General features: G+C 48.3%; 1 protein-coding gene across 1 annotated transcript; it reads right to left on the minus strand.

Annotated features, from left to right (window-relative positions):
- Nucleotides 1-3,529: 3,529 nt before the first annotated feature.
- DRC9 (dynein regulatory complex subunit 9) lies at nt 3,530-15,734 on the minus strand. The gene is made up of 10 exons (XM_081956125.1): nt 15,546-15,734; nt 13,834-13,987; nt 13,169-13,416; nt 12,418-12,546; nt 11,232-11,313; nt 8,763-8,924; nt 7,542-7,616; nt 5,809-5,940; nt 4,457-4,558; nt 3,530-3,925 (listed from the first exon to the last, which is right to left on the minus strand). The coding sequence occupies exons 1-10, from the start codon at nt 15,578-15,580 to the stop codon at nt 3,785-3,787; spliced, it is 1,260 nt and encodes a 419-aa protein (XP_081812251.1). The 5' UTR covers nt 15,581-15,734; the 3' UTR covers nt 3,530-3,784.
- Between the last annotated feature and the right edge of the window lie 9 nt (nt 15,735-15,743).

Genomic DNA, 15,743 nt, shown 5'->3' on the forward strand with positions numbered 1-15,743 from the left:
GTCTTTTCATTGGCTGAGAGCGTCCCTGCTAATGTCCCTTCCTTTTGGGTGTGAATTCACATTCTTACCACACCTGGCATTTACCTGGCCACATTATCCCCCATGACCAGGTATGGAATTGGCCAGAAACCAGTGAATCAGCCTGGCATTTCCCTTGAATGCCTGTTGTATGTGGATCAATCATTGCTCATCCAAGCCATCTTCATTCCCTAAATCCTGGGTCAAACATCAAGTCATTGTGTGGAAAGCAGACCCACAATTTTTTTTATTTTTTTTTTATTTTTGCTGGATCCGGATCTAAGGATAACTGCTTCACCATCTCTTGCCTCCCCTAGAGAAGCGGGCAAGGGTTGCAGAGAAAATAAATGACTTTATTCATTGAGTAGGAGGAAAGTTACTGCTACTACCATCCCCAGCCAATCAGTCCAACAAGCACAGTCTCCCAGGAGTAGGATGTTTGCACGGAGCACTCCCTTAAAATAGCACGGAGGTTTTGTGTTTTGCAAAAAGAATTCGCTTGAGGAACGTTCACAGCAGTTCGATTCCTAACCAAGTTAGAGACGGAAGTTAGAGAAGGAAGGTGGAAAGTTTCCACCTTCCTTCTGTCCTAACCGGTGCTATATCTGGAGGGAAATGAAAAGTTTTGTGTTAAAACGTTGACGTTCTCGGTAGAACGGTTGAAAAGTTGTGGTTTTTTTCAGTGCCCTACAATTCGCAATTTCTCTAGGCCAGAGACCAGGGATTCCCTTTATCCTTGTTTCTGGCAACTCTAAAAGTGTAATTTTTGGCTTTTCCCCAGCTGGTGCTGGGGCAGATGAGTTGGACCACAAACACCTTAATCCCCCGCCAGTTGCTGGCTCAGAATTAAGGGAGTTGGTGATCCATCCCATCTGGAGGGTACCACGCTGGGGGAAAGCCGGTGTAAGTAGTAGCGTAGCCAAAGAATTTTTTTTAAAAAAAATATTTCCTATATTTGTTATGTCTGTAAATACATTCCACGGAGGACTATCAAATATAATGTCATAATATCATGGGTTTTATTTTCAATTGCCTGTATATGTTACCAGACCGTTTCTAGCACACCTGATATAATAAACTCCAAACCTGGGTGATTTGAAATAATGATAATAATAATAATTAAAAAAAAGCTTTAAAACCTGCCTCTGAAAACAGAAGCGTTTATTCGGCCTCTTATATTTCGGTTTCTATCACGACTTTAAATTAGTTATGCCAGGGGTGTCCAAACTTGGCAACTTTAAGACTTGTGGACTTCAACTCCCAGAACTCTGGGAGTTGAAGTCCACAAGTCTTAAAGTTGCCAAGTTTGGACACCCCTGAGTTATGCTGTCATTAAAAGGGCTTACACAATAATTTTACAATAAAGTTGAAATCCTTCTCATCCCACGCTTATCTTTTCAAGGGGATTTTCCAGTAAACCTTGGTTTTAAAGGAAAGACAGCTGTGTCACTTCACTGGCTGTCTTCACAAATATCCAGGTTGCCAGAGTTAATATCCTATGGATCAGGGGTCTTTGGACCTCAGGGACCACCACATTCATCATTTTAAATCCTGCAAACCACTAATATGATCTGCCTAATAACCGGCGGGTGGGCGTGGCTAGGTGGCCATGTGACTGGATGGGCGTGGCCAACTCGATGTCACTCACATCGAGGGGGCCCTCACCGGCCTCTACTCGCCCCTCCTTGCCTGCCCCCCTGGGCTCCTTAGGGCCCCAACAGGAAGCAGTTGCTGGAGCGAAGCAGCCCCCAGGAGAAAGAGTTGGCAAAACAGCTCAGTTCAAATGGGATCTGACCGAGAAGGAGGCTCAGCAGAAGCGCCTCACTGAGGACTAGGAGCATAGGCTTTCCAAGCAGAGAGAAGGCCTGCGGGAGTGCAAGGTCAGGTATTGGTGCCTGGAGGCTCAGGTGGCTGAGATGGTCAGCCAGTTCCAGGCCGTGATGCGGTCCCACTGGAACGAGGCCCTCCGGCTCTTCCCCACCAGCGGCTCTTCCCTCCAGCCTTCGCCCAAAGCCCCCCACCAGGAGGCCAAAGCAGACCCCAAGTGGGAATTTCTGCCCCCCTCCGACCCCCACAAAAAGACCCCGAAGGGGGAGACTCTCTGCAGCCACACAAGCGTCCATTGCACATATCCGTCCCAGGGGACGTAGTTTGAGGACCCCTGATTGAGTGCAATGTAAAAAATGCAAATACTTTTTCGCCGGACCACCGAAATTTTCTCATGGACCACCAGTTGGTGACCGCTGCTATGGATGAAGACAAGTGATCTGGGGGTTAATTTTTCATTTTATGGTGGTCAAAGAGAGCCCGTGGTTATTTGCTAGAGGTGTTGTACAGCTCCTATACTGGGGAAGCTTCCAAGTTCCTTCCAGTTCTCATTCTATAAATACTAGGACTGCACTTTCTGCTCTTTAATGGAGGACAGTCTTTTGATGGACATTAAATACAGGTAGTTCCCGATGTATAACAGTTCCTTTATAGTGAGTGTTCAGACTTACAACACACTGAAAAAATGACTTATGATGATTTTTCACATGATCACTGCAGCGTCTCTCTGGTCCCGTGGTCAAATGTTGGGCTCTGGGCACCTGACTTATATTGATGACGGTTGCAATGTCCCAAGGTCACGTGATCAGCTTTTGCAACCGTCTGACGAGCGAAATTAGTGGGGAAGCCAGATTCACTTAACGACTGCAGTGATTCAGTTACAAACTGGTAAGAAAGGGCATAAAACAGGACGAAATTGACGTACCTATCTCACTTAGCAATATAAATTCTGGGCTTAATTTGATCATATGTAGAGGACCACATAATGTTTGGTAATGTTTTTCTATCGACATTTCCAAAATTGTGAACATCTGAGAGCATCAAGGTCCACATGTATGTGTTTCTCATTGCAATTTCTGTTCTGACTGAGGCTTCCCAAGAGCATGAAGCAAACTCCTGATCCCAATAAAAACCCCTTTTATTAATTGACTCTGAATTCTGCTCATTCACCTCCAGCAAAGTCTTTCCAGGGAGGATTTACAGTCACAGACCTTCTCTGGCTTGGAGAGCTGCCAGGCTGGTAATCTGCAGTACTTGGCAAGGAGCCTCAGAGTCAGGAACCAATTAAGCGAACTAACTGTCTCTCCTGCAAACTCCACTCCCCTGTCACTCCTCTTTTGTTTCCTCTGGGAGGGGCCATTCATCGTCCACCTGTGGCCTTACTCCCAAGTCGACCCCTGTTCTTTAGCTGTTCCCTTTGTTTGGCAACTCTGCGCATGCGCACCCTGGGAACAGGCTCCAGCTGTTCTTCTGCCCCATTGATCTCCGACTCCGAAGGCAGCTGATAACCGGCATACGGCCCTGGCCCCCTCTCTGCCTCCGACACAGAGCCATCATCAGAGCCTTCCCCAGACTTCATGTTCCTCCCCAACCTCCTCACTGTCCAAATATGCTGGCGGGCCACAACAATTTCATTGAATTCTTTGAGACAAATCCCCCCCCCCCCCAATATTTGCACCTTAGAATCACTAGTTTAAAGTCTGGGTACTCCCCTTGGCCATTAGCTGCTTCCCTTTTCTCTTTCATTAAAAAAAGAAAGAAAAAGACACCTGCCTTTGATACCCGAGGATGGGTCCTCCCCAAATGAGAGACACAAGTGCTCGAAGAGCGAACGTTTCTAATTATTTTGAATCCCCTGAGCAAATAAAATACAAAACCGCTTCCTTTTCCGAGGGGCACAGACAGACTGGAGGTGGTGAGGGCAGCACAAACTCTTCCATCACTTCTTCTTCTTCTTTGGCCCCAGTTTCCCTTTCTTCCCTTTGTCTTTGGCGACCGGCTCTTCCTCCAGCATCTTCTTCAGGTTTTTGTAAGGGCCGAGGAATCGACGGACCATCATCCCCCTCCACCAGGCCTGCAGCTGGAAGAAAAGACAGGCATTGGCAAAACCCCCTCCCGGCCACCAGAGCCAGCCTGGCACACTGGACTCCTTCAACCGACACCGGTGCAAAAGCCCAGCTCTCTGCCTGGTTAGCGTCCACAGCACCCTGGCCTACTGCAGGGCAGCCCCAAGCTTGGTGCCCACGTCAGGACGGGTTATTTGATGCTCCACCTTTTCCACTTTCATTTACCCAACCCACCAGAGAAGGGAAGCAGGGGATGCTATGGGTCCTCTCTCTTCAGCAGGTCCATCTGGTGGGGCCTAGGAGAAGGGCCTTCTTAGTGGAGGCTCTCACCCTGTGAAACGTCACCCTTGCTGAGATACATTGGCCCTCGCTTTGACAGTCTTTTGAAAGGCCTGGCTCTGCCAATGGGCTCGGGGACCCCAGGATGGTAGGAAGCCCATTAAGTGGTGGGTTTGGTAGTTGTTGCCAGGGAAGTCCACAAGTCCTCAAAGGCCCATGGTTCCCCACCCTTGTTGCAGCCCTTCAAGACCGAAGCCGCCTCTTACCTTCAAGATACTCTTCATCTCCAGGGCATCTTGCTCGACCTTCTTCCTCGCGTTCTCTTTTTCCTTCCGGTCCTCTATGATCGCTAGCTCGCACGCCACGCACTGCAGGAAGCAAGTGGAGAGATGGGCTTTGGAGTCTCTCCCCTTACGGAAACATGACCTGGTTATCTGAATTCACTCGTCTTCTCTTCATAGTCCTTTGCTCCTATGTCTCGGGTGGGGGTGGGGGTGGCGTGGGATGGACTGTCTTTCTCGGTTTCTCAAAGATACCTATAGTAGCTAGCTTCCATGCCTAAGGTGGAACTAGAACTCACAGTCTCCTGGGGATTGGTCCAAGGTCACCCAGCTGGTTTAATCCCTAAAGTGGAACTAGAACTCACAGTCTCCTGGTGATTGGTCCAAGGTCACCCAGCTGGCTTTAATCCCTAAAGTGGAACTAGAACTCACAGTCTCCTCCTGATTGGTCCAAAGTCACCCAGCTGGTTTTCATGCCTAGGGCGGGACTACAATTTACTCTCACCTAGTGATTCACACAGGATCAACCAGCCAGCTTTCATGCCAAAGGCAGAACTAGAACTCAACATCTCCTAGGGATTGGTCCAAAGTCACCAGGCCAGCTTTCATGCCTAAAGTGGAACTAGAACTCACCGTCTCCTGGTGATTCACCCAAGATCACCCAGCCAGCTTTCATGTCTAAAGCGGAACTAGAACTCACTGTCTCCTGGGGATTAGCCCAAAGTCACCCAACTGGCTTTCTTGTCTAAGGCAGGACTAGAATTCACAGTCTCCTGGTGATTGGTCCAAAGTCACCCAGCTGGTTTTCATGCCTACGGCGGGACTACAATTTACTCTCACCTAGTGATTCACACAGGATCAACCAGCCAGCTTTCATGCCAAAGGCAGAACTAGAACTCAACATCTCCTAGGGATTGGTCCAAAGTCACCAGGCCAGCTTTCATGCCTAAAGTGGAACTAGAACTCACCGTCTCCTGGTGATTCACCCAAGATCACCCAGCCAGCTTTCATGTCTAAAGCGGAACTAGAACTCACTGTCTCCTGGGGATTAGCCCAAAGTCACCCAACTGGCTTTCTTGTCTAAGGCAGGACTAGAATTCACAGTCTCCTGGTGATTGGTCCAAAGTCAAACAGCTGGTTTTCATTCCTAAAGTGGGACTAGAACTTACTCTTATGCATATAAGTCCAATAAACCTAACCTAACCTACTCTCTCCTGGTGATTGGCCCAATATTATCCTGCCAGCTTTCACACCAAAGGTGGAACTAGAACTCACTGACTCCTGGTGATTGTGTGTGTGTGTGTGTAGATGGGAACGGCTGATGCATCCCTTCCTACCTGCTTGGCCAGTTCCTGCAGGGAGGCCTGGTCGGCCGCTCTCGAGGACTTCAGGTTGTTGAGGGCCTGCTGCTTGGCCTCGGTTTCCTTTTCGTACTTCTCCATCCAGTATTCCAGCTTCTCTTCTATGCTCTGTTTGGGAGAGGCATGTGGTCGCTTAGCATGTTTTAAAGACATGTGGACTACAACTCCCAGAATTCCTCTGCCAGCCATGTACAGCTGGGAGTGGTGGCCCCGGGGGACTGGGAGTGGTGGCCCCGAGTGGTGGCCCCGGGGGACTGGGAGTGGTGGCCCCGAGTGGTGGCCCCGGGGGACTGGGAGTGGTGGCCCCGAGTGGTGGCCCCGGGGGACTGGGAGTGGTGGCCCCGAGTGGTGGCCCCGGGGGACTGGGAGTGGTGGCCCCGAGTGGTGGCCCCAGGGGACTGGGAGTGGTGGCCCCGAGTGGTGGCCCCGGGGGACTGGGAGTGGTGGCCCCGAGTGGTGGCCCCGGGGGACTGGGAGTGGTGGCCCCGAGTGGTGGCCCCGGGGAACTGGGAGTGGTGGCCCCGGGGGACTGGGAGTGGTGGCCCCGTGGGACTGGGAGTGGTGGCCCCGTGGGACTGGGAGTGGTGGCCCCGGGGGACTGGGAGTGGTGGCCCCGGGGGACTGGGAGTGGTAGCCACGGGGGACTGGGAGTGGTGGCCCGGGGGACTGGGAGTGGTGGCCCCGGGGGACTGGGAGTGGTGGCCCCGGGGGACTGGGAGTGGTGGCCCTGGGGGATTGTGGGAATTAAAGCCCACCTATTTTGGAAAGGCCATGGCTACGTCCTTTGAGTGTCCCTATCAACTTCCTTCACAAAAGCTTCTTTTTGAATTGCACGCACACACACTCGATCCATGATGGCAAACCTATGGCCCCCGTGCCATAGGTGGCATGCAGAGCCTTTCTGCAGGTACGCGAGCCATTGCGCCAGCTCAGCTCTACCGCACATGCGCGCTGGCCTCCCACCAGCCCGATGTTTTCCAGGTCTCTGCCATACACGCGGGAGATGCGCATGTGCGGGAGGGAGCTCCGAGCAGGCTGCAGGGGGGCCCACTAGGCCCAAAACAGGGCATGTGCAGTGCGCTCCCCGCAGCCTGTTTTTGCTCACAATGACAAAAAAGGTTAGCCATCATGGTTATAGAGCTCACGTCTTCCCACCTCCCACACTCCATATTCCTAACCGATCAACACCATGTTTTCCACTTCAGGTAGTCCTCAACTTACAATCGTTCATTGAGTGACTGTTCCAAGTTACAGCAGCAGTGAAAAAAGTGACTTGTGATCGTTTTTCACACTTGCGACGGTAGCAAACATTCCCCCATAGTCGCGTGATTAAAACTAGGATGCTCGGCAACCGACTCGTATTTATGACGGTCGCAGAGTCCCGGGGTCACGTGATCGATCCCCTTTTGCGACCTGACAAGGTCAACAGGGGAAAGCAGATTCACTTAACAACCGGGTTAGTAATGTTAACAACTGCACTGTGATTCATTGAACAACCGAGGCAAGGAAAGCCGTAAAATGGGGCAAAGCGCACTTCACGAATTTCTCACTGAATGACATACATTTGGGGCTCCGTTGTGGTCGTAAGATGAGGACTACCTGTACAGGGTAAAGGGAGAAGGTGCAGGTGCCAAAGGAAAAGGTTTTGGGGGCGAGGGGGGAGAGAACGTTCTTGCAACCCCTTTGAGGGAGAGGAGGGGGCCACCCACCGTTTGCTGCTGCCTAAGGAAAGCCTCGATGTCCATGTGGATCCGGATCTCTTTGTCCATTTCATTCCGCAGCTTCTGAACTCCGGGAGGAAAAGAGAAATCTGGGCATCAAACTATCATCCCCTCTCCGTGGGGCTTCTACCCTTGAAGGGAGGGAGGGAGGGAGGGAGGGAGGGAGGGAGGGAGGAATGGATGGATGGATGGATGGGTAGACAGACAAATAGACGGATAGATAGATGGATAGATAGATAGATAGATAGATAGATAGATAGATAGATAGGTAGGTAGGTAGGTAGGTAGGTAGGTAGGTAGGTAGGTAGGTAGGTAGGTAGATAAGTAGATAGATGATAGGTAGGTAGGTAGATAATGGATGGATGGGCGGATGGGTAGACAGACAAATAGACAGATAGATAGACAAATGGATAGATAGATAGATAAGTAGATAGATGATAGGTAGGTAGATAGACAATGGATGGATGGACAGATGGGTAGATAGATGGACAGACAGACATGGATAGATAGACAAATGGATGGATAGATGATGGATGGATGGTTGGATGGATAGATAAGTAGATGATATAGATGATAGATAGATAGATAGATAGATAGATAGATAGATAGATAGATAGATAGATAGATAGATAGATAGATGATAGATATAGACAGATAAGTAGATAGATGATAGGTAGGTAGATAGACGGATGGATGGACAGATGGATAGATAGATGGACAGATAGACGGATAGATAGACAAACAGATAGATAGATGGATGAATGAATGGATAGACAAGTAGATAGATGATATATATGATAAGATAGATATATACATACACACACAGAGAGAGAGAAAGAGATGATAGATAGATACGGTAGATAAATAGACTATTGTCACTTCAAATGTACACCAATCAGCGTACATTAAAATGAAATTTCATGGCATCCAACTCTCAAAGGGTTACCACCTCCAATATACACTACACATAAACCTGACAAAATAAATAAACAATACATAAATACAAAATTATGCATCCACCCACATACTGTATATGACACCGAGGAGGAACACAGCTCAGATGGATACATGTACATGAGAAACAAATCCTGTGAGTTTATATTCAATATCACCAAAATTTGGGCGCTTGTGTGTGTGTGTGTGTCTCTCTCTCTCCCCCCCCCCCCCAACCCCCAAGACAAATCCTCCCCCCCACCAAGGAAAACGTGCCTCGATTTCGTTCTGCAGATCGTTCTCGGTCCCAAAGCACTTCTTCTGGGCTTGAGCCACCTGGAGCTCGGTGTCCTTCTTGACGTACCGGTTCTCCATGTCGGTTTTGGCTTTCATCTCCTGAAGCTGGTCTTTGAGGTAGGCAATCATCTCGTTCCGGTTCTGTGAAAGAACCAGGATGATGGGGGGGGGGGGATAGAGGGGGGGGGGTTGGGGGTGGAGCATAAAAAGGAAGGAAGTTTAGATTTGCTAGACCAGCGGTCACCAACCGGGGGTCTGCGAGAAAATGTTGGTGGTCTGATGAAAAATTATTGGCATTTTTCTATTGCACTAAAGTCATATTAGTGGTCCACAGGTTGGTGACCTTTCGTTAGATGGGTCCAGTCACTGGAGGTGGCCATCCAGACTGGACTCGGTTCCATGGGATCTTTGGTGCTCTCAGTGCCTGATGGTTGTCTAGCAGACGTTTCATGACCTGACTAGCTAACATCATCAGAGCTAGAAGGGAGTGGGGTTTGTGGGGTGGAGAAGGGGAAGAAGGGGAGGAGGAGCAGGAGGAAAAGAATTGTCTCCTTTTTGCCCTGTTAGCTTGGTGGCTTTCCTCCAGACATTTCATTACTAGGCTAGGTAACCTCCTTCTCTCTAGACAAATTCCTTGTGTGTCCATTCACATTTGGCCAATAAAGAATTCTATTCTATTCCTATTCTTCATTCCAATATTTATTCTATTCTATTCTATTCTATTCCTATTCAATTCTTCATTCCAACATTTATTCTATTTAATTCTATCCCTATTCTTCATTCCAATATTTATTCTATTCTATCCTATCCTATCCCTATCCCTATTCTTCATTCCAATATTTATTCTATTCTATTCCTATTCTTCATTCCAATGTTTATTCTATTCTATTCTAGTCCTATTCAATTCTTCATTCCAACATTTATTCTATTTTATTCTATCCCTATTCTTCATTCCAATATTTATTCTATTCTATTCCTATTCTTCATTCCAATGTTTATTCTATTCTAGTCTATTCCTATTCTTCATTCCAATATTTATTCTATTCTATTCTATCCTATCCCTATCCCTATTCTTCATTCCAATATTTATTCTATTCTATTCCTATTCTTCATTCCAATATTTATTCTATTCTATTCTATTCTTATTCAAGTCTTCATTCCAATATTTATTCTATTTTATTCTATTCCTATTCTTCATTCCAATATTTATTCTATTCTACTCTAGAAAAGACTGTATATAAATAGAGAGCGAACCCCACTCTCTTCTAGTACCGATGATGCTACTCACCTGGGTAACGAAATGTCTGTGAGAAAACCCCCAAGCTAAGAGAGCCCCAAGGACCCCACAGTCCTCTTTCCTCTCCTCCTCTTCTCCTCCCCCATTCCTGTCACAAGACCCACTCCCTTCTAACATGGATAATGTCACCTGGTTGGGTAATGAAATGTCTGCAAAAAACCCCACCAAACTCAGAGACCACCCAGGACCTCACAGTCCTCCTCTTCCCCTTCTCCATTCTGCAATCCCCACTCCCCTTCCAGCACTGATGCTGTTGCTTCCATGGATCATGAAACGTCTGCGAGAACACCTACCAAGCTCAGTGAGCACCAAGGACCCCCACAAGCTACAAAGATTCTCTTTTGTTGGATGGATGGGCTTGCAAGAGAAATAGTGGGCTTCCCTCTTTGGCCTTCTTAAATGTGGAAGAAAACCTGAGCCAGGAATGGGCTGCTGGGGCTCCTAATGAAGGAATCATTAACTTCAGAGTGTTTTTGGTGTTTGGCGAGGTGGGTCAGAACCAGTGGCCCACCTTGGGGAGCTGAGAGCTGGGCATGGTGGAAGCGATGGGCCAGGGTCCTATCCAGCTTATGTCCTTACTTCCCACCCAGGCGATTTACAGCAGGGGTCTCCAAACTTGGCCCCTTTACGACTTGTGTTGGATGACTGCCTCCCCCCCCCCCCCCTTTATCACAGGACCAAATTTCGGGCACTCTGTATCGGACCCACATTTTCAACTACAGGTAGTTCTTGACTTACAACAGTTCGTTTAGTAACCGAAGTTACAACGGCACTGGAAAATGGGACCGTTCTTCATAGTTACAAGCGTTGCAGCATCCCCAGGGTCACATGGTCCAGACTCAGGCACTTGGCAGCTGATATTTTACGACTTGGGGACTTCAATTCCCAGAATTCCCCCGGCCAACAGAGCTTACTCTCTTTTCATCCCTTCTTCTGCGATCTCTCTCCACTTTAGGAGGTTAAGAGAAGAAGAAACGGCCACGGCTGGCTGGCTGGGGAATTCTGGGAGTTGAAGTCCGCCAGTCGTAAACTGGCCGAGGTTGGAGACCCCTGGATTAGACCATTCCGATACCCCCACAGCCCGAGTCCTTTGATGTCATCGAACGGGGACCTCATGGGGGCCTGGGAGATGATCCCGTTTTGGGGCTGACCTGCAGCTCGTAATCCTTTTCCTTCTTGATGTCGCCCAGCTGTTTCTGGAGACTCTTGATCTTCTTCCTTCCCATCTCTTCCCTGTAAATGGGGGCGGGGGGGGAAGGAGGGGGCATGGTTGAGAACAAAGGAGAGGCCGTTGGCGAAACCTTTTGGCTAGCCAGGGGCAGGTAGTCCTCGACCTACGACCAAGTGACCGAAGTGATGACAGCATTGGGGGGAAAATAATAATAATAACCGGCCAGAGAATTCTGGGAGTTGAAGTCCATAAGCGTTTACAAGTTGCCAGGATTGGGCACCCCTGATGTACCCCTTTCCCAAGAACACAGAATGGGGGAGAAACAGCCGGTTATTTTTGCCAGGGAAGAAAAAAGCTCTCAATCTCTCTCTCTCTCTGCTGCCCTCCCTCCCCCTCCCTTTCTTTCTTTTCCCCCTCTTCCCTTGTCTCTTTCTTTCTTTCTTTCCTTCTCTCTCTCTCTCTCTCGCCCACCCTCTCTCCCCCTTTCTCTTTCTCCCTCTTCCCTTGTCTTTCCTTCCTTTCTTTCTCTCTCTCTTTCGCTCTCCCTCCCTCTCTCTCACCTCCTTTCCCTTTCTTTTTCTCTTTTTCGCCCTCTTCCCTTGTCTCTTTCTCTCTGTTTCCTTCTCTCTCTCTCCCTCCCTCCCTCCTTCTTTCTCTCTCTCTCTCTCTCTTGCCCCCTCTCCCTCTTTCTCCCCCCTCTCCCTTTCTCTCTTTTTCCCTCTTCCCTTGTCTCTTTCTTTACTTTCTCCCTCCCTCTCTCGCACCGTCTTCCTTTCTCTTCCTTTCTCTTCCTTTCTCTTTCTCCCTCTTATCTTGTATCTTTCTTTCCTTCACTTTCCCTCTCCCTCCCTCCTTCTTTCCTTTCTTTCTATCCTTCTCTCTTTCTCTCCCCCCCTCTCTCTCTTGCCCCCTCTCCCTCTCTCTCTCCCTCCCTCTTCTCCCTCTCCCTTTCTTTCTCTCTCTCCTTTTTCCCCCTCTTTCTGTTTCTTTCCTTCTTTCTTTCCTTCTTTCTTTCCTTCTCTCTCTCTCTCTCTCTCACACACACACACACACACACCTCCCTGTTTTGATCTGCCCTCCCCAACTCAAACGAGTAGCAGGCCACGTCTCCGGGCGAGACCCCTGGGGGCAAAGCAACGGGAGTCAAGCAGGAGGGAAGGGAGGACCTGAGGACCAGGTTCTGGAGGTTGGTCTTCTTGTCCTTCTCCAGAGTCACGGCCAACTGCAGGGTCCGGAAGGTCCTCAGCATCAGCATTTCATCCATGGTGCCTTCGAGCACATCACTGGAGTATTTCCTGCCAGGAGGAGACGGGAAACGGGGGGTCAGCTCAGAGGCCAAGAGGAAAGTGGGCTCAGAAATATGAGTCTTGGTGCTCTTTGAGATTAGTGGGTCTCTTGCAGACCTTTCATGACCCACCTAGGCAACGTTTACGAGGGAGACCTATGAACCTACAATTAAATATCTTGAGGTTTCTAGTAGGATGCAGACAAACCAGCATCAAATGGCCAAGCTTCCTTGGGAACATCTGAACTGGCCAAAGTAGGAAACAGGAATATGGGCCGCCGGCCTGATCCAGTAGAGATGGTCTTCTGTCCAAACCAGCTGATCCATTTGGGAATCTCCCAGAACCATCATCCAGTAACAAAACAACAGAGTTGGGAAGGGACCTTGGAGGTCTTCTAGTCCAACCCCCTGCTCAAGCAGGAGACCCGATGATTCCTATTTCATTCCGGACAAGTGGCTCTGGGGAATTCAAGGATAACCACCCCACCCTCAAGGTCAAACAGAACCCCCGAGGCGGCCCTCAATGAAATCGAGCTTTGACGCCCCTGGTATAGGGTCTCCTGCTTGAGCCGGGGGCTGGACTAGAAGACCTCCAAGGTCCCTCCCAGCTCTATTCTGATTCTGAATCCCACCTGTCCGCCTGAACCTTCCTGAGGACGTCTGAGGCCAAGACGCTTTGCCTGGTGGCCATGGTGAAGAGGTGGTTGGAGCGCTTCAGGTCAGAGCTGGTGTCCAACAGCTGCCACCGAATGTCTGCCACTTTGGCGAACTCGGCTGGGACTTTGGCTAGGCTCTCGGCTCTCTTGTCCATCAGGTTCCTGTATTTGGTACTCAGCTCCTGCTGGCTGGAGAGGATGTCCTGCATCCCTTGTTCGTCAAGCTGAAGGAGAGGCAAAGAAAGATGTGCTCGCGGGCCAGCGAATATGGCTCCACATGCCACCTGTGGCACGCGTGCCATAGGCTCACCATCACGGCTCTACGGTGTTGCATTTATGCAATCAATGAACTGCTGCAGAGAAAACACATTTTTATTTTTGCACGCAACTAAAACATTTTGAACTCTGAAAAAAAAAATGGGCGGAGAAACTCAATAAATCACGTCCCGGCGGGTGTCACAGATTGGCGGTTGTGACACATATTTTGATCAACAGGGAGCCGCAGCAGCACAGAGGGGCGAAAGAGTAGGCTGAGGACCCCTGATCTAGATCTTCCAGATCGATCCCTTCATCCAGGATGACTTCCTGTTTCCTTGCAAACATCCATCAGTCACACTTGCACAACCTGGCACTCCACTTACATCCTCCACGTCTTTCCTTCCCTCGTAGGAAACAGGCATGATGTAGCCCAGGATGCTCAGCTGGTCAGTGCAGTCTTCCAGGATAGCGGAAAGCCGAATGGCATCCAGAGGGGGCAGCTTGGGGGTCGTGTGTTTGATCCAGCTCCATGAATCCCTGGCCCAAAGAAAGAACAGACCCGGCTTAGAGAGCTGGCTGGCCCAAAGAACCAGGAGTGCCCTGTGGAGTTGCTTCCGAGTAGTTCTTTAACATCGTTCGGCCTCTAGAGAGACTCTTGCCAGACAAAAGCAAGTTTCTGCCTAACTGTCAGATGTACTCTGTGAATTGCTAGGGATTCCAGATCTTCTAAGCCCAGCTGTCTCATGGCCATATAGGAAATGATCAGACCAACCATCAGAAATTATGAAAGTTTCAAGCATCGTATTGTATTGTATTGTATTGTATTGTATTGTATTCCATCCCATCCCATTCCATCCCATCCCATCCCATTCCATTCCATCCTTATTCTCTATTCTATTCTATTCTATTCTATTCTATTCTATTCCATTCCTTCTTTCTATTCTATTCTTATTTCTATTCTTACTTCTATTCTTATTTCTATTCTATTCATTTCTATTCTTATTTCTTTTCTATTCAATTTCTTTGCTTTATTCCTTTTCTATTATATTCTTCTATTGTTATTTCTATTCTATTCATTCTATTATTTCTTTTCTATTCAATTCCTTTGCTTTATTCTTATTCTATTCTAATTTCTATTCTTAATTCTATTCTATTCGTTTCTATTCTTATTTCTTTTCTATTCAATTCCTTTGCTTTATTCCTATTCTATTCTTCTATTCTAATTTCTATTCTTAATTCTATTCTATTCGTTTCTATTCTTATTTCTTTTCTATTCAATTCCTTTGCTTTATTCCTATTCTATTCTATTCTATTCTATTTTGTATGGCTTTAAAGGCTCCTGGAATATTTATTTCATTTTACCATTATTTATTTTATAATTTAATTTTTAAAATTTAATTTAATTTATTTGCCACCTATCTTGCCGGGGGGGGGGGGGGGTTACTCCAGATGGCTTACAACGACAAAAAGGAAGAAATGAAAACAGCGTAAACAAAAAGAGATGTAAAAGAATAGAACCACAGAATAAACAATGAAAAAGACAACAATAAGAATACATCAAAATCATAACAAAAGATTCCCAATGAAAGAGGGTGTGCCACGGGGAGTGGGGAGTCCTACAGCAAATCCTGGCTTCTTGTGGCACCAAGTGTCGTCTTTTCCAAGGCCAAGCAGGAAATCCTGTTGTTGTTTTTGAAGTTCCCAGGGTCTCCTGCAGCCCTAGGATCTCCTGGTGGTCTTGCATCCAAGAACTAGCCAGGTCTAATCCCGGGCTAACTTTTTCAGACCAGCCCAAATGCTGATCCTTGATTCAAAAGGCATATGTTGCACGAGCCTTGATTTCTGCATGCTGCTTAGGATTAGCCCTGGCTGAAGCGGCTGATAAATCACAAAAATAATGGGTGTTTTTTCTGGTTAGCCTGGGATCGCCTGGTGGCCTCCCATCCCAGCACCAACCCAATGGGACCCTGTCTCGCACAGAGGAGGCCAGCGAGCGGCTGGCACGTACAGCCTGGGCGAAAGACCTTTCCAGATCTAGCGAGAACCACTGGGGGCGGGGAGACCCCGAAACGGCGCGTAATTTGGGGGAGCTCACCCGGAATCCTTCCGCATGAGAGAAAGGGTCGCCATGGTTACCAGAAAGCGTCCGAAGGGGCCTTCGCCGAGATTAGGGCGTCTAAACAAATTCCTATAACTTCTTACGACTGACTTTTTAAAAATCTCCGAGGTTTTAAAAATACATCCCTGACTGTGAAAGAGCAGGGGGAGAAATGGCTTAAAAACAAAACGCCCG

Source organism: Natrix helvetica, assembly GCF_964273705.1.
Source record: "Natrix helvetica genome assembly, chromosome: 5".
Taxonomy (NCBI): domain Eukaryota; kingdom Metazoa; phylum Chordata; class Lepidosauria; order Squamata; family Natricidae; genus Natrix; species Natrix helvetica.